Below are 19,976 nucleotides of genomic sequence, written 5' to 3'. Positions count from 1 at the left end.
GAGTAAGACCAATGAAAGGGTCACCAAAAGGAGGTGATTATATTGCAAAGACTGTTTTCCAAAGATTTTTGTTTAAGGAGATAGTTATGAAAGGGTAGTCTCAAGAAGCGTCAAGGCTTATTATACTTCTTTGATAAAGCCTCCTTGCATCTGTGAGAGACATTTTTGTTCAAAATAGGAAGCCAAGAAATAGGAATGGCATCAGCGTTCCAATTCCTTAATATTTGGAAAATAGAAAATAATTAAAGACAATGAATGTCTTTCTTTGGAAAAAATTAGGTTTTGTTGATTCTCTAATTATACTTTTAGCATAAACTTTAACTGTTATTTACGTGGAATGGCACAACAGTTATTAAACAAAACTTATCTAAGTTTGACTAGATCTTAACGAGATATTAACGGAAATAATGAAATGAACATACTAATCACTCATTAGCATATTAATATTTACAAACCTATATAAATGCATATTTAACATATATTAAGCACTATCTGCTTAAGTTATACTTAGTGTAAACTAACACTGCTAAAGTAAATCCTACAAATGAAGTCTTAATCAAAACGCTTATGTTAACTTTTCTTATATCATGTATTTTACAACCTTGTTTGCTGTGATAGTTTTGCAATGTGCTGGATCTTATTTACCACCAAACAGTCCACTCAGCTGGTTTTGAAACCACTGGAAGTTTTGCTGAAGTTGCTGAAACTGCTGCTGGGCCGCCAATTCTTGCTGAGCCAGCCAATCTTTCCATTTCTGCTGCTCCTTCTTCAATTCAGAAATTTTGTCACGCACCTGAAGAAAAAGTTTTCCACATTATTTCTTTAACTAAAAATTGAAAAGTTTATAGCTTCCCAATAAGGCTAATGAGTAATTAAGAAGGTTCCTTTTCATTATGTTTGGGAAGTTCTAAAGAATTTACATAACTATAAAGCTTGGTCTGTTATTATGACAAAACATTGAAAACCCATGTGCTGAATGGTTCTCAACTGTTTTGAAGGAAAACTTTTAATTACAGGCTAAATTATAACATTTGTAGCTTTTAATTTGTTGTATTTTATTTGTTGAAAAGTGTGATCAATCTTCCACCTTTAAACCTCAATACTTTTATAATCAATAAAAGAAACATCTTAACTCGTCAGATTTTTCATATCATTCCAGAAAAAAAGACAGCTTTGCCAACACACATGAAAATTGTATGTGCTCTATGAGCTTTGTATTCTATTCTGGTAATTTGTCATACCTTCTGGCACTCTTCTTCATTTATAACTTCTGAAGAGCTTGAGGTTTTTCCATCCTGTTGTGTAAATACTTCCTTTTCACATTTTTTGTCCGTGAGGTGCACCAAAGTCTGAAATTTTAGATACTGTTTAAGTGTAAATTCAAAAATCAAAAAGCACACCCATCAGGCCTATTAGTAAAAGCCTTAATTGTATACCAAAATGTTTATACTGTAAGTAAGCATATGATACAAACCCTTTACATCTCAGTTCTAAGGTTCTATCAGGAAATGTTAACACTATTTAGCTTATGTTATGGTACTTGATCCTGGCTCTTATGGCGTTGTGTCCTGATTGGATATTTTATGTAGATATGGTGATATGTTTCAGTTTGAAAAGTACGTCACATTTACTTTACACATAGGGACATTAAAAGTCATATGTAAGCATGTGGAGAGGTGGTAATGGTGCTGGTAAACCCTTGGCAGAGTAGCCGGCCGTTATCTCTTGAGTGTATGTAGAGTGGTTGTGATTGTGATAACCGATTAACCGTTGGTGTTAGCCGAGGGTATCATCACACTGTCCGCTGTATTTTATATTTGTAGTAGGAGGATTATTTCACCTAGATTGCATACTAACAACTACTTTTTTCAGATCGGAAGGCTAACCCAACAGCGCACTTGGAGGGAGGGTTAACATCGCTTCCCTAAAGACCTTTTGACCAAGAGGACCTGAAATGCCAAGAGTTTAATAGAATAGCCTGTTTCTGACCCCTATGCCTATTGGATCACGGCCGGTATACCCTGTTTCCTTTGGGGTCATTGAGTGAGGGAGTGAGGCCTTGCTATGTCAGCAGGATGATCAAAGATTCCCGAGGTGGACCAAAACACCTGCAACAGAGAACTCTTGCATTCTCTTTCTGGAGACACTGATTAGGCCTTGTGTGGTCAAGAACGATGGGTTAATGAAAGAAGAGGATCTTGAATTAGGAACGCTGCACGGCCCAATGGGCTCAGTCTCACTGGCCATTTCCCTAGACCACTCAGGCATTGAAGTGATTAAAGAGATGATGGCAAACAAGAGACTCCAGTAAAGCCAAGCCCCACCCTCCCAGAGCTCAACCATCCTGAAGAGATTGTCAACCCTGGCACCAAGGAGGTCTCTCTTAAATAGAGTGGCCTGGGCCATCAGGCGTACCGTTTGTGCAACTCCTCTGGGAAAGGCTTTTCAAGCATTCTGTCGTAAGGAGAGAGAGTGAGAGAGAGCAAATGAAGATCTCAGAAGAGAGATCCCGGAAGAACTGAGCCCAGACCGTCAGCAAGTGGTGTAATGAGGGATCAGAGAGGTGGTTAGACCCCCGAACGCCGTCATAAGTGACAAATTTGTCAGAGCAGGTGCAGATGTGTCCAGAGTCCAAAATGACATTGATCAGGCCTGGAGATCTCAGCCCGGCCTGACGACACTTCAAGATGTCGTCAGCCACGTGAAGAATTGGGTGTGATGAGGCCCACCAGCAGTCTGTCCTCCAACTCCCGTCGACCAATAATTAGTCTGCCCCATATGTGGAGGCTTAGATATCAAGACATTGTGATGGAAGACCTACGGAGGATTCTGTCAAAGGCGGAGCAAGCTAAGGGGCTTCTGCACAATTAGAGAGGGACCTACATTAGAGAGTGGAACTGGGGAACAGATGTCAGAGACCTCGACAGCACTGGCGGAATCTCAAGTAGATTTGATGATGTTTACAAGTAGAAAAAGGTGCTGACCTCAACTCCAGCCAAGATCCATAGGTTAACAAAAACCGTCTCAGCCAGGTAAAGCACACAGTATTAAAACATTCATATATTGAGAATTTGCTGATGCTGTGGAGGTTTTTAAATACAGTTTAATCAGAGCGAGAATATAGTAACATTCTTGAACTTGGATTATGCTATTTAGAGTAAAGGTTATAGTTTTAAATCTTTAAATCGATGATTCTGACCTTCGGTTGATCGCTGAACCACTCGTTGCCAACGGCAAGCCCGCTTTTTAAGTTGATGATGTCAACTGGTGCTTTACCACAAGGATACTCGGCCTTCTTGTCTATGCCGTTACCGAAAATTTTCAAGTTGGCCACACATTGCTCATTGACTTGGGACTCTGTGACAGTCACGGTGATCCCATTGGCTGAAGACTCAACGTGACTGCTGGACTGAACGTGATGTTGACCTGAAATTGTGTGATTAAATCTTTTGCAGAGAGAATTATTCAAATGATTTTAAGAAACTACAAATTTTCAAACTATGGATATTTCAGGGAACTACCCCATATCAAAGTTGCTGGTGTTGCAAAAGAGTTGTTAATTTCTAGACTGTCCTCAACATTTATCTAAACACGCCCCAGTTTTTGTTGCAAAAGAGTTGTTAATTTCTAAACTGTCCTCAACATTTATCTGAAAACGCCCGAGTTTTTTCCAAGTCTTACAAAACGCTTATGGCGATATAACTAACAAACTATTCCATGTCTATCCATGTTCAGTATTTTCATAAGACTACTTGTACTCCACTGTGAAGTATTGTTAAATGTTAAAAACGTCTTGTTACCACTAGAGCTGGAGCTGGAAGTCCCTGTTGAGGTCAGAGTCGCTGACGAAACTTGAGGCATCGGGATGGCATGGCTGAATGTCAAACAACCAACCTAAAACATGCAACCGTAGAAAACATATTTAGTTTGATTATTATATCGCATTTCTTACAGTTTGGGATATAACATTATTGTAAAATGTAAGTAGTGGCCATTTGCGTTGAAAATTACATTGAATTTGTGGATATCAAAAAAGAAAAAGTATACATTAGTTAGTTTCAGCTAAGATCTATAATTTATTGAAAATATTCCAATGTACAAAACAAAATGGTGTATGTAATGTTTACAAAGTTATAAAATATAACCATATTTCTGGCAATTTGTATAAACTAACAACTTAGTGTAGTATGATTTAAATATAAACCTATTTTTTGTGATATTATTTTGTTTTCATTTCCCTTCAACAATAATGTACGGTAACGGCATAAGTTATTAGGAATTCTTCAAAATAGTTTTCCATACATTTCGGGTATGGATGTGAAAAGTTGGCATGGACACAAAAAACACTGTTAAATGTGTATCTATATAAATAAAATTAGAGTTTTGTCTGTACATTGCTTAGAATAATGAACTTTTTGGTTATTTTTACATTTCATAGGTCAGAGAAACCGAATCAAACCTTATCTCAATTTCTGTCTGTCTGTCTGTCTGTCTGTCTGTCTGTCTATCTGTCATTCTCTTGGTAACGCTAAAATACGCACTTTATTACAACTACTCCTCAATAACTATAGCACTGTCCCGCCTGAAACTTATTTTCCAAATACTATACATATATGAGATGGTTTTAGACGTATTTCATCGAATATGAGACAGTTAGATATTTAACAGTAAACCCTTGAAAATCAAGTTTTTGTCGATTTTTGACGTGGAATTTCTGGAAGCCCATGTTAACCTTATGAGAAATGAAATTATTGAATCTTAACAGCTGTTTCAATTAAACAAGTTGGTTCTGTTCTGTGATGTTCAATAGCATTAAAGTTACAAGGATTACCAACAGGGTGCAGCACTAGCACTATTATTTCTTTTACATTTATGACAACAGCTAATTTGCAACCTGGAGGCGAGTGAGCGTAGCGAACGAGCTAACCTGAAGGCAAGTGAGCGTAGCGAACGAGCTAACCTGAAGGAAAGTGAGCGCAGCGAACGAGCTCCAACATACAGGTGAGTGAGCGTAGCGAACGAACTTCAACCAGGACGTGATTGAGCCATGCAAACGAGATCAGATAGTAAAAATAAAAGTAAGCCTACCGTTATAGGATCGACCGGCAGACACAGAGGTAATTTAACCTTTTATTGATTGTCATACCGATCCGGAACAACAAAAAACAACATAAAATGAAGCTATGTATAATAGTTTGGCCAGCATATCTTAAAATATGCAAACCAACTGCTGTTCGTTATATAAGAAGGTTTCAACTGAATATTATAAGATCCCCGTGCGTAGAACGGGTACACAGCTAGTTGTAGTATTATAAAGCTAAGCAACCTGACCTGACCCGATTGATGGACATAAAGCCACTTTATAAACTAAGACTTAATAAACACTGGATTATCGTGCTAGGTTAGGTTTGTTATATTAATGTCTCAAAATAGCGTAAAAAACGCTAATTTCAGCATATTGTTTTTACCATTTTCCCGGGGGAGAACCCCCGAACCCCCTCCAAACCTAGCAACTGTTTCAAGTACGCTCTTGCACCCCCTCCCCCTAATTTGGATCCTTGGTACGCCCTTGAGCCGTAGGTTTGTATTTCATTTCAAATGTACCTGATAACTTATAGGTAAGCGTGTATATGTTCCGGTAACACTTCATCTTATTTTACCATCTTCAACATCATAACGACTCAAATCCAGAATATGCTGATTAATGCTTGTCCCGAGGTATTTTAACCTAAAAGTAAGTAAAGTTAAGTTTAGGAAGTAGAATAAACCATCTGTGATTATTAACTACCCGTAAAATAACTCAATTGATTTTACTATACGAATTGAGTTTAGGCCTACTATGCATATGGTATATATATATACAGGGTGATCAACTCAAGGAGGCCACCATTGGGATATCGGAAACGGTAAGAATTAGAGAAAACTTTAAATGGGGGATATTCCTTTATTTTTTGTGGCATTTAAAAATATGATTTCATTTTTTCGAAAATCAGCCGCCATTTTCCAAAATGGCGGCCAACTTTGAAATTTCTTATGGAACACCCTATATTTTATCATGATTTCGGATAGAACAGGCAATTTAAAAACTTTTTTATTCTTGACATTTTTTCGATAAACCCATTCGTTTAGGAGTTACAGCCTATGGAAAAATGACTTCCGGTGTACATTTTACATCATGTAGCTCCTAACAAGTAGGTTTATAGCGAAAATGCGAAAAGTAAATGAGTCAAATAAGTCTTAAAATTGAATCCACATTCCATAAAGACCATAAAATACACAGTTTTCCACTTTTCAAGTTTGCCGCCATTTTGGAAAATGGCCGCCATTTTGGAAATAATAGAATTAATAGTTTTAACGAATTTTATGGTCTTTCTGGAATGTAGATTCAATTTTAAGACTTATTTGACTCATTTACTTTTCGCATTTTCGCTATAAACCTACTTGTTAGGAGCTACATGATGTAAAATGTACACCGGAAGTCATTTTTCCATAGGCTGTAACTCCTAAACGAATGGGTTTATCGAAAAAATGTCAAGAATAAAAAAGTTTTTAAATTGCCTGTTCTATCCGAAATCATGATAAAATATAGGGTGTTCCATAAGAAACTTCAAAGTTGGCCGCCATTTTGGAAAATGGCGGCTGATTTTCGAAAAAATGAAATCATATTTTTTAATGCCACAAAAAATAAAGGAATGTCCCCCATTTAAAGTTTTCTCTAATTCTTACCGTTTCCGATATCCCAATGGTGGCCTCCTTGAGTTGATCACCCTGTATATCGGAAAGCGGACATTCTGTTTGAAAACAACTTTGACATAAACGTTTACGAAGAACAGATGTTACGGACAATCACACAAACATGACATCGTGAGTGATATTGAGTGACGTGCCAGTGTTCTGTATTGGTTGTTCTGATATCTGATGTCAATGGTAGAAAGTGACATGTTATCAGTTAAACCCGCTCTGTATCATATCGTGTGAAGGGGGTTTGATGTCACCCATTAAAGCTGAGAGGGGTAGAAACAATTGAAAAGCATTATGGATACTAAAAATAAATACAAATCTGATAATGCAGGTCTATATTAATCATTAACAATTAAATTCGAGCTTAAAAAACCTTCGCAAATCACAACTCTGAAAGAAAAAAATTACTTTACCGCTTTGTTTGATCAAGAATGATAAGAATGAAATGGGCTACAATATTTATTAGGGAGACAAACCAGTAAAAACAAAATTAAGCCTATAAAATAGTATAATCCTCTGGTTTATGCAGGACGAAAAATACTGTACTTCACGAAACATACCCTACCACGAATAATAGAACAGAAACGGTCAGGGTCCATAATAACAACATGTTTACTTTCGGGCTAGTGATGTACCTAATTTGGTAATGTTTATATGGTTGTTTATGTTTATGGACCATACCACTAATACTGTTCCAACTGGTTACTGTTCTAATATCCTTGCAACGCAGTTTAAACGTAACCATAATGACTTTGGATACCTACTGAAAGTAAACTTTTGTTCCTATTAAAAATATGAAGTGGTTCAATGTTTTTTATCTCCTTTAAGCGCTGATGTGGACTTTCTTCTATCTGATTTTAGGGTACATTTTACAGTGAGTGCATGTTCATTCGCTTACATGGAAAGAGTATCTATATATTAATAGGCAAGCATGTTTCTTTAAAACCTTTTTTCTCAGCTCGTGTGCATCGCAGGGAAAATCTACGCATACTGTTGGAAAGATATTTTCCTGTAGATGTGCAGAATGCTTTTAAAAATTAAAATAGGCTAACAAATAAGAACAAAAGATTAATTTGAAAACTTCAAAAAATTAACATGGACCATATGGGTTGCCATGATGGTGACGAAATAACAACAAAACGTAAACAGAAAATCAAAACAAATGGAAGAAATTCCAATCACATGTTTTATTTACAGTGTGGGGAGAAAATAGAGAAGTCTGTACATTAATTATTTTTGGTCGAGTTTCGACCACAGGACGACCACTAGTAAACATTTAAAATGCAACGTTTGCTTTATTTTGATTTAAATGACTTTTCCTTCACACTACCACATAGCTGGCGAAAAAAAACTTTGTAATGTTACACCGTTCATATTTCGATCCGGGAATGCTGTTAGTTCTATATAAAAGTTCATATTCCACATATAAAATATCTCGTACATTAGTCTAGTGACACATGTGAACATTAAACAAGCCTCCAATCACAGTCCGTTGCGCAAAGCCAATTAAAATAATAACACTCAACATTAGATTGTTTCGCGATTTACTCATCCGGTTCCATTGTGAAATATTGATATGCTCACATTTTGGCCAGTTGTAGCGGGAGTAAAATTTGTTCACAACAATATAAAAAATAATGTACTATTCTTATTGATCATCCTTCTACATCTTAAATATTTCCCATGAAACTGCATTTACTCGTCTTTTGGCTGACTCAAAGATGTGTTCCCTAAATAATTACTTTGAATATATCGTTAGCCTAAAGATACCTAACAATGTACATGTTCTCGCACTGATTTGAGAAAGCAAAGTGGCCAATTCTCTCATCAGTGAGACAATCACTCTAATTACTTTGTCTCACTCACTCCAGATTTGCAACGTGAAGGCACGAAATAGTGAGCGCGTAACATGCAGACAAGGTCGTATGCGCGCGAAATACGTTGGCAGCACTGGCTGTAAATCAGCTGGTCAGCTGTTGTAGGCCTACACTGTTGTATCATTCATTAAATGCCATAGTAAAAGTTCACTTTTGTGTTAAAATGTGTTAAGTTTCTTTCCCAATTTATTTGTTTTATGGTAACTGTAGGAAAAATATTATGTGCAACTCGAGTGCAAAGTGCAATTGCCTCACTCGAGAAACCATTCCTCACTCGCCTAAAAGTTGCACAAATAACTATTTTAACCTAGTGTACTCAACATTTCGTCATTATTACCGGTCAATCCGTTTTTAAAATCGGACGTTCTATGAGTATTAGCTTTGACTATTAGTATTAGCAATTTCGTCCTTAAATAGTATGTTATAGTGGACTGAAACGCGCTTAAGAGGTTATCTTATAGATCCTACCTCTTATAGATCTACTTATATATCTAATTCTAGAGTTGATCTTATAGATTTTACTTTTGATAATTGAAAAATGCAATTGTTTATTTAAAAACATATACACTATAAAGTAAAGTGTCAAACTGTCTTTTCAACATTTAAAGCAACTGGGATTGATCAGCCTTAGTAAGCTAAATGTTAGGTACCTAAATTGCCATTTAATATTTTGCCTAATACGCCAATCTTGGAGGGAGATTTGAAAAGTAAATAAACGGTATCAGAAAACCGACACACTTTCTCCCATACACCCTTTAACAACAAACACACCTGTATAAACAACCAAGCCAGTGGGACTAACCATGATATTATATCACAAAAGTTGCAATAACCCTTGAACCGTATGTTACAGCAATGGGGACACTATTTTAGTTTAGAATTATCTTACTAATATTATAAATGTGAAAGTTTGTGTGTTTGTTTGTTTGAAGTTCAATCACTGGACGGATTGGGCTGAAATTTGGCATGATGATAGTCACATTCCCGATTAACATATAGGCATATTCTTATCTCAAAAACCCTTTCGGGCTCCACCCCAGTGGCTCTGTAGTTTCCCATTTTAACCTTAGTATTCATATTTAAAGGGAATTAAAGATTTGGGTCAGCTGTTTCAACTAAAAAGTTGGTTCTATGATAATACAAAAGCATTAAAAAGTTATAAGATTTAACAGCAGGGTGCAGCACTATGATTTACTTTGCATTTATGTAAACAGCTAATTTGAACCAAACAGCAACAAAAAACTTTAAATCACAATGAGAACTGTCAAAGTAGGATTGTTTACAGTTATGTTTATGTTTTTAATGTCATGAATAATTTGTGATTTTTTGCGAATTTTTAATAATTTATTTTTCTTTATCGTTAAGGTGAAGTGGTAGAACATTATGGCTATGGTAGATGTGTAATATCATAGTATACCGTCAATTTAAAGAAGCAAACTTTATCAAACTTTGTCCTCCCCCATTGAAAACGCAAAGCTTGAGTATAACTGCAATAAGCATTTTAAACTTATATGCCAACCCCATACGAAGGACGGGTACTCTGCTAGTAGGGACCACAAAACATTAATTTTCATCAATACCGGCTTTTCCCCTATTAAATTAATTAAATTGAATAAAAAACGAATCGGGAAAACAGCTGTAGAAAACAGCTGTTATAAATCCTTAAAATGCGTTCTACATAATCCAACATTACAAAATAACATCATAACCAGTGACATACCAGCAGGGTAATTACAGATGTTGACTGATAGTTGATCATGATGTTGATGTTGATGTTTATGTTGTGATGTTGCTCAGGTGAGGTCTTCTCGTACACTGAGCTGATAACAGAGCAACCAACAGCAAGGTCGTTTGTTATCAGCCATTTCCAGAATCGTTGCGACACACCATGAATATGTATACACTCGTACGCTGACAATACTGGAAACGTCCTGATGCGTTGTACCACTTAGGATAATGAAGTAGACATACCATATAGACCAGCTGTTGAGCTGTAACAGGTTTTTTTCAATACAAAAATGTAGTGGAATATTAGGCCCTAAACAGAATGGATCATAAACATAAACAAATGATTTCACTGGGCCGAAAGTAAGCATCATTTACATTCTCAATGCGTTTCGTTTTCAATTTTGCATTAAACATTGATGTAAAAGGAAAAAAGCTATTCGTGTATTAAGAGCGCAAAGTACGTCATTGCCATAGAGTTCAGCACGAAGCTTCAGCTGAGTGCAGCCCAGGGTTACGTGTAGCCATACATTTCGTGACATTTTGTTTGTGCTCGTAATACCCACAATATTTTTCCTACCCCTATTATTAACTTATCATAGCGCACAGATTAACTAAAGCTGTATATAAAATGTAATTTAGGTTAAGTGTTGCTTTTTAGGTTTGTTTTTTGCTTACCGTTTGTTAACGTATTGGTCACCGGATCCGCGGTTGTGGTTGATTTAGAAAAACTAACTGTGAAATCAGCTGATTTAGCGTAAGTTATCCATTTCCGCTCTAGAGCATAAATGATCCATTCCCACTCTAGGGCGTAAATGAGCTATTTTGCGTACTGTTTAAAGCTGTGACCATGTGATCATTTCCATCCATGCAGTGATAGGAAAACAATTTTGTATTGCAGCACACTCTGTTGCGATGGTCTCTCAACTGAATCGCTCCTTTAAATATTAAAACTGGCTACAAATTTGACATGGAAATGACTCGTCTACTTCACATTAGTGCATACGATGTAGATTTGAGTCAGTGTTTTTATTACAAATTATTTTGTGATTGCCATTCTGTTTTCCCTGAGTTTGTATTTAAGTGCAATGAGACAAAATGCCGTTAAAAACGTAAACTATAAATGACTTAAACGGTAATTTGTTTCTTTTAATACCTATTGAATTGATAACACCGTAATAGTTAAAAACTGATTAGTCTATTTACTGCGTTAGTGTTGACGATATAGTTTTATACAGAGGTAAATTTTATTTAAAATATATGTCAGGCAATGTTAAGATATTTGAATTTGAATAAAATCAACAAAAATATAAACACATTCGACCCAACTATTTAACAACTAATTGTACGATTCCAATTGAACCAAAGCAAACTTCAGCAAAGGAAAATATAATATTGAGTGTTCAACATAAGTTAATATTTATTCTAGACCACTTCTATTCTACACCATTGTTTGACTTGCTTTCACTAAAGCAAACATTACTTGGATTCCAGTTTGTTGGAATTATTGATCATATCACCTTTTACCACTAATTGATTTGTTACATGTAAACTTTAGTTCACCTCCAAAAAGATTTTTTATCTACGACCGGTTTTAAACTAAACTAGCCTTTCAGTTCTTATAATAGAAAAGATTCACTTTACCGCATTGTTTACTCACTTTACCGCATTGTTTTTTTTTCTTTACAGTACTAGTAACAATGAGGTTCAAGGATTGAGAGAAAAGAAGTAAAATTGTAATGTTTCGAACATCAGCTGTTAAGACCAATTTAATTGATTATACAGAGCGAGTGGTTGGTACAATGAGTCGTTGCATCAATCATCGTTCTCTATTATCCATGGCAATGAGAGGTAATAAACGAAAACATAAACTCTCGTGGAAGTTATGAGTAGTTATTGTAAGTAATTAAAAACGTTCGTAGGTAAAGTGGTGTATAGATTTCACAAAAATAGTATTTTTGCGATTGTTGCGTAAACTAAATTATTTTACATTTTGAAGACCAATCGCAGTTTGGAAAAGGAAATGTTGTTAAAACGTTTGAGAATCCAAGACCAAGACCTCCTTTTTATACATTGAATAATGTATGACAGATTACCTGCCTCTCATAGCTGATAAAAGATAACCTTGTTAGCCGAGAAAAGAGATGAAGCACCTGAGAACATTTACGATGGGTTTTCTCATTTCTTTTTGTTTTCTTTGTTGAAATCAGTCCTTCAAATTTAACTTATGTTGTCGGTACTCCATGTAAGTTATGTAAACATAATAGAGGTAATTTAACTTAGGGATGCAGTTAGAGGTAAATAAACTTAGGGATGTAGTTGATACTCAATGGAGGAAAGTATCGACTCACTTGTTAACTTACGCAGTTAGCAGTGGAGGCAGCATTAAGACAATTTTATCTGGTAATTGGTATGGATTGATGTTTCGCTTTCAATGTTTTAAGCCATGGTTTATAGTTGAACAAAACTTCTCTACAAGTTGAAATATATTTCTACTGTAAAAGTTATAGGGTTTTGTGTGAGCAAAACTCGGTAAATATGGACTGCTTTTATTTAAGGGGTTATCTCTGTCACATCCAAATTTTACTTAAATTTTACTCAAATTTTACTTGCCAAATTTACTCAACTGTTATTGAATAACTAAATGTCAGTTAGCATTGTTATATTTTACATATTCCGTCGAATGACGCCGGGAAAGTTATAGTAGCACATTCCGTCGTGTGTTTCGAATATCTTACACACCTAGACTTTTAAACTGATAAATTTTGTTTCACAGGTAGGATTGAGATATACTTAATCCACTCCAGGGAGTATTGCATCCACAGTGATGTTCGATTAGCTTCAACTCATGCAGTCACTGATATTGTCAGTAGTCTACTACTGCTTCCCTGCATATGGCAATAGTATCACTAAGGAAGACATGTGCAGAATACAGCGAATTCAAAGCTCATCAATCAGTTTGGATTCTGCCTTAAAAAATTTTATCATGTTTCCCCTTTCCGTGAAGCAGCCGGGATGTTGCCCATGGAAGCCATGTGCAGGTTTTTGACGTGCTGCATGACTCACAGGGTACTGACTCTCCGTGAGCCCGACTATCTTTGCGAGAGGCTTTCTGTCCGGGATGAGGTCATACAACGTAGGACACGTCATGGTGGGAGGCTTCACTTTCCAAGCGTCACCTTGGAATTGGGAAAGAAAAGTTTCTCATATTTCGGACCCACATTGTACAACGGACTACCCGAGAGCCTAAAAACCGTTGCATCCAACAATACCTTTAAGATTGAGATTAAAAAGTTTTTAAAAAATATGAATGTTTAGTTGTAAGTGCAATAGGTTAATGACAAAAGTTGTTCTGAAAAAACTGACATGTATCAGAGAAACGCTGGCTAATAAAGACGTTTTTATTTATTTATTTATTTTATTATTTATTTATTTACTTGTGTATGGACTGGGACCGTGGCGTCGTCCTGTAATCCAGCTACAAGGAGGTCACGAATTGTGGATATTTATAGGCATGCACCTGTGGATGCGATACTCCCCGGTGTGGATTAACGTCCGCACTAGTGAGTACTACAACGACCCGGTGTACTATCTTAATAAACTGTAGGTCCCTTAGTTGCCATTGGCTGTATGGGCTATTAATTTACAGCTATGTCTAAGGAATATGTCGGACTTAGTCACTAACAAGACTACAAGATAGTGCCACTACAGTCATCTCCATACTTACATTCATTTGAGTTACATTCATACTTGGCTTAAAATACCTACATTCGTATGGTCGCCATTTCATAAGCGTAAAGTATGTAGTGAATTCGTTCAACGACTTAATTAGATTCAAAATTACAATTCCATTCGTTTGCAAAGACCATGCAGTCACTAATTAATTCTAACTGTTAACTACCTACTATTCTATTGCTACCAAACAATTACCAAACTGTAATGGACTGCTGATCAACAAGAATTGGAAAGTGGAAGTCCTAATATTGTGAAAACCATTCTTTCTCTAGTTTGTACAAACTTAATGATTTTGATCCTTCCTAAACTTGACATTATCTTCGTTGAGAGTAAAAACAACATAAAACAACATATTTTACATTTCAGATCTCTTTAATGAATCAAATGCACAAAGTAATATACTTGGTAAGTTATTTATTTCTTGCCAAACACTCCCCAAGGCAGCCCTGAGAAAAGTCCTCCAAGCAGATTCTGCTGTAGGGTCATGAGGTTGGTCTGAATCTGCGTCAGCTGATTTTGTGCTTCTTGTTGCTTCTGCATATACCACTCTTCCCAACGCTCCTGCTGCTCCTTTAGAATCTTAATCTTCAGCTTGACCTTCTCACAGAGCGCATCCTCCATGGGAGCCGAAGAACTGGTGTAGTCCCCGTCCTTTTCCTAGAGTCAGAGATTGTGGTAAGAGATCGGTTAATTAGAGTAGGGTACAGTTGAATTTGCAGTCTATAAGTATAAAATAGGATGATGGTTTGTTTGTATATTTTGTTTGGCAGTGATAAACTCAGACACCACTGGACCGATGGACACGAAATTTGGCACATACATGTAGAGTTTCGTGGAGTAGGTACACCATCAATTTCGTGATAGCTTTCCTGGGACCGTCTTAAAGGTACCTTAGGTGTGCTATTCCCTTCATATGCTGACGTCACTCAGATTGCCAACACCATTTTTCCATTTAGACAAATTATAAAAACAATCGTAATCAAATCAAAACAAATATATATATGGCAATACATCAGCTGATTTTTTGTTTGAAATCTATATAACGTCAGCAAATGACGGGAATAGCACACCTATGTATTTTCCTTCCACCATGAAAGGTACCCATGTCAGGGATTTCGAAAGACTCAGTTAGATTTGTTTACTAACATGAAAGTGGAAAATATTGAAGATGCATCAGCTGTTAATTTTTTTTATTTCTAGTTTATTTACTTTTTCTTTGAGTAAATATTTTTTCCTACAGTCACCCGACAAAGTTGGCTTCCTTGTACTGTTTATAGTACAGAAAGCTGCTAATTGCTGCATATTTATACTTTGCCGTACGGTTTATACTTTGCCGTACGGTTTATACTTTGCCGCACATCAGGATTCCAACGAAACAACACAAAACAGCGTGGTTCTATTATGCACGTAATCCGTGTACGCTTGGAAATAGGTTGGCAACACTTAAAGATAATAAGGCTACTATGAGCAGCTGATTGACTATTATAACTACGATTTAACCTGTCATTTCGTGTTTATAGTTTCGGTATTTCTGAACTTTCTGGACTTTTCTTTTAAACGTTTTTAAAACATTCCTACGATCTTAATAAACAAGAAAATACCTTTAAAGCATTTTTTTAGGCGCGGAAACCACTTCAAATTACAAAAACATACGGAACTATATTCTCAAAACGCGGAGCACATTTTTTGCCGAGGAAAAATAGCGGAGTGATACGGACCGCGGGTACTACTTTCTCTAAGGCACCATTTGTGTTGCCAGCTGAACCTAAAAACGTGTCGTATAGTGTTTGAAAGACTAATTATTTATATGCTATATAGTGACTGTAGGAAAAATATAATGTGTAACACGAGTGAAAAAGGCCTTTGCTGCACTCGAGATCATTCCGCATTCGCCTGCGGCTCGTGCGTAAACATTGCTCTCGTGTGCAGCAAAGTGCCACTTTCACCACTAGTTACACAAATAACTATAATTCTGCCCCACAGTTTAGTGAAAATAATAATACACACGAGATTTGGTAATTCTGAGCAATTACTTGGTCAACCCCAATTTTTTTCATACTTTACTACGGTCATCAGGAGGTTCTCAGAAAGCAAGAAACATATAATTCAAGGCCCGCAAGACCATATTAGGCCCCGTTTATGCACCAAGTGCGGTAGCGGTAGCGACAGCGGGAGCGATTTCTAACACCATTGAGTTAAATGGGGCTGTTTATGCACCAAGAGCGATAGCGATAGCGGTTGACCTCCCGCTGCGATTTCTAATTCGCCCGCTGTGTAGTTAGGAATCGCAGCGGTTGCTTGGGCTGAAGCCAGGGTTGCCAACTTGACCCACGCGCACGTGCACTTAGGACAAATAGTCGTGTTAATTATTTGGCAGAGTTTGAGTTGGCAAGACTGTGTCCCCCTTCCATTCTCCTTTAACCAACCGCTACCGCTATCGCTCTTCGTGCATAAACAGACTCATTTACAGCGGGAGCGGGCCCGCTATCGCACCGCTCCCGCACTTGGTGCATAAACGGGGCCTTACAGGTTGCCGAGCGATAAGAAGGTTCAAAGTTTAAGCGATAACAGTGGCTTGCGGGAGACGCGCGGAAGGCCAGTTGTGACAGTACCGTTATGGCTATGGCTAGTGGTTCCTCCGACAATCCTCCCGGCGATTACTGAGTTAATTAATAACCTAACTTAACCTAACCTAACCTAACCTAACCTAACTTATTATGTTTTTTTAGTCTCAAATACATCTCTAAGGCCAATTGTAACAGTACCGTTACGTTACGTTAGGTTACGTTAGGTTAGGTTAATTAATAACCTAACTTAACCTAACCTAACCTAACTTAACCTTGCGGGGCTTAAATTATATGTTTCTTGCTTTCTGAGAACCTCCTGATGACCGTAGTAAAATATGAAAAAAATTGGGGTTGACCAAGTAATTGCTCAGAATTATACATATATATGGTAATTCTGACAACAATATAACAATATAACAATATAATAACAATATAACAATATAACAACAATATAACAACAACAATATAACAATATAACAATATATAGGTTAATTAATAACCTAACTTAACCTAACCTAACCTAACCTAACTTAACCTTGCGGGGCTTAAATTATATGTTTCTTGCTTTCTGAGAACCTCCTGATGACCGTAGTAAAATATGAAAAAAATTGGGGTTGACCAAGTAATTGCTCAGAATTACCCGAGATTTAAAAAAAAACATGACTAAGATTTTCCTGTATAATTAACAAGGCTAAGTGTGCGTAACTATTTGTATAGTAGATTTCGAGACCCACATTAAGTTATTCTCTTAAGGATTCTTGCCCCATTGCGAAGCACGGGCAGAGCAACTAGTGGCTATATATAGCCACGAATACTTCTAGTATTCATGTATGTAGCTAATGAGAAAAATAAATCTATCTTAGGTCCTTTTTATACTGGGTAAGCTACCACCAACCACCAATTTTGGTGGTTTTATATATTTCATATTGTACTCCTAGTGAGATGGCCAACCTATTTCTGCTATGAAAGGGGTGTGTGTTGTAATATTCTAAATAAAGCTAAGTAAGTAGAACTAGATTAATACTGTAATACTTTCTTATGAAATAGCGACCATACAAAGTAGGATTGATAGCTGCGCACGGTCCGTGTTGCTTCCAATGAAAGTTCGATTGTGACGATCATGACGGTGATTCATTAGGTAGGGTCGCCCCCTACGAGCATGATCTAATGAACTTATTGCATTTGCACACCGCTAATCGTCATTCACACTATCTTTTTTATTCACCTGGTATGTCTCCCTGATGCACTTGCCGTCCACAAGATGTACAAGGACTCCATATTCATCACTGAACCACTCGTCTCCCACCAACAGCGTCTTGTTCAGGTTGATGACCGAGTGAGGGCGGCTCTTGCAAGGGAACGAGATGAGTTTGTGCAGACCGTTGCCTGTGATGGTCAGTCTAGTCTCGCAGTCCCCGTTCACGTTCACTTCCTTCAGCATGACGTGGTATCCGTTGGCTGAAGACAGCGTGTTGCTGCTGCTCGCCACGAATGTGTCTCCTGGAAGAAAAAGTCAAGTGATGTGATACTTCAGAAGAAGAAACTAAGTACATAGACCCAACATCTCTTCTATAGTTGGGAAGCTGAATTGTTATTCTACTCATTGATAACATTGATAAGCCAAACAGAAAATCACCAGTTTGAACATGAAGAAAGTAGGTAGATTTTTGATTGGTGGAACAAAAGCTACAAACTGTCCTTGGTCATTGTCACAGAAGCACCTTCTTTTAGTAACAAGGCTACAAAAAACATTTTACTCGTCCCATTTATATCTTTCATTCTTGTTTTTGGTTCCAGTAATGTCTTGAGTTTCTTCCTCATGTAAAATATTTACTATTTATGATGAGTGGAAAAATTAGATGAAATTTACTGTACATATACTCGTTCTTTACTGAGAGGCACAATGTGTTCTATTAGGTTATATTTGATAAGATGCAAGGCAGGCCATATAAGGGGTGTGGTTGGATTATAATACTAAGTTAGGTTAAAATTTAAATTGAATTAAATTAGTTAAAAATTGCATAGGCCCAAACTAAATTAGGTTATTATCTGGTCGAATGGATAGCAATCGCTTTATATATGTAGAAAGGTATGGAAACCCACTAGACTAAAAACAAGTAAAAATAACATTGCAGTATTTCAGGTGACAAAAGTATAGCAAGTTATATTGCAAAGTACGTACCAAATCACTGTTAGTTTATTAACATCAGAATATTAGTGTGAATGTTTCAGCTTAAACCATGTTGAGCTACAATAGCTCTGAAAACGTAATGCTTACTTTTCTCATTCGTAGCCCCATCTGTTGGTAAGCACGTCCCCACGGACAGACATGCGACCTGTAAAATAAAAAAATATTTTATTAAAAATCCAATCACACAAATTTAAATTTGCCTAGTCTGTAGGTTGTGTCTAGGGTATATTACACATAAATGTAGGAAATTACGGTCGAAATGATTCAATCCAACAACAGGTATTATGATTAATTAAATTACATGAAATAACTAATTTCAAAATGATCAGATTAAAGGATAACTGATATTTGCGACGGACGTGTTACTGATGTCGTGTTAATGTTAATGTCTGCTAACGACATTTGAATTACACGCTGCAAATATGATGTCATGATTACATTAACCATTAACCATGGATGGTTACCCAACTACGAATTACATTCAATTGACTAAATGTAGAAGGTTGTTTTTTGTTATTTGCTCGCATTTAACTAGTTACGTTGCATTCAAAGATCTTAGATAAGTTTCAGATTATTCAGAATTTCATTGCAATATTAGTGACTCTAGTGTGTAAAATTTTTTCGATGAAGAATAATTTAACGAATCCCACGACAGACTCATTAAAAATATTATTTTGCAGTTTACCATTATTTTGGTGATTGAAACGCTCTTTTTCTCTGACAAAAACCATGGACAGTTTAGAAATATTTTTCTTCAAACAATTTTGTAAAAGTATCTTAAACATAAAAAAAATATTATGTACAAGGGACGATATTTCCAGATCGTAGAATAGCTCCGGCCGAATATGCGTACATAGAAATACTTTTGGATAATTAAGTCAGGGTTCATTGAGGACTTCAAAGTGGACAATGTAAGATTTCATTTTCTGCTGGGAACATTTAAACAGAGGTCTTACTCTTGCCGCACATTCATATTTTAAATTTGAATACTGACATTATTTTAACATTTCCATTTATTGAAATAACTCAAAGTGGTATGACTAAATATTTTGACATTTATTTGCCATATTTTATGGCAGACTGGAAGGCCAACATAATGTAAACAATGTCCGAATAGTATTTAAAACTAAAAAAGTATAA

At 36.4% G+C, this 19,976-nt stretch overlaps 1 protein-coding gene across 1 annotated transcript; it reads right to left on the bottom strand.

Moving 5' to 3' along the window:
- Positions 1-425: 425 nt before the first annotated feature.
- LOC128995560 (uncharacterized) lies at positions 426-18,905 on the bottom strand. Its single transcript, XM_054420577.1, has 9 exons — positions 18,828-18,905; positions 17,871-18,145; positions 14,504-14,735; positions 13,421-13,522; positions 10,339-10,538; positions 3,801-3,894; positions 3,200-3,426; positions 1,242-1,349; positions 426-793 (listed from the first exon to the last, which is right to left on the bottom strand). The coding sequence occupies exons 2-9, from the start codon at positions 18,084-18,086 to the stop codon at positions 638-640; spliced, it is 1,335 nt and encodes a 444-aa protein (XP_054276552.1). The 5' UTR covers positions 18,087-18,145; positions 18,828-18,905; the 3' UTR covers positions 426-637.
- Between the last annotated feature and the right edge of the window lie 1,071 nt (positions 18,906-19,976).

Source organism: Macrosteles quadrilineatus, unplaced genomic scaffold (genome assembly GCF_028750875.1).
Source record: "Macrosteles quadrilineatus isolate MER2022 unplaced genomic scaffold, UCM_ALF_1.0 Scaffold_5__1_contigs__length_97177068, whole genome shotgun sequence".
Classification (NCBI taxonomy): Eukaryota; Metazoa; Arthropoda; class Insecta; order Hemiptera; family Cicadellidae; genus Macrosteles; species Macrosteles quadrilineatus.
This window is presented reverse-complemented; position numbering and strand designations above follow the sequence as displayed.

Bases quoted from the DNA above. Each gene is read 5' to 3' on its own strand.
- LOC128995560 (XM_054420577.1), bottom strand. From the start codon at position 18,086: ATGCTGAAGGAAGTGAACGTGAACGGGGACTGCGAGACTAGACTGACC. The intron at 13,523-14,503 runs GCAAGAAATAAA...CCCAATTCCAAG, and splicing joins GCTGCCTTGGGGAGTGTTTG to GTGACGCTTGGAAAGTGAAG. The intron at 3,895-10,338 runs GTATGTCACTGG...TGCATGTTTTAG, and splicing joins CATCTGTAATTACCCTGCTG to GTTGGTTGTTTGACATTCAG.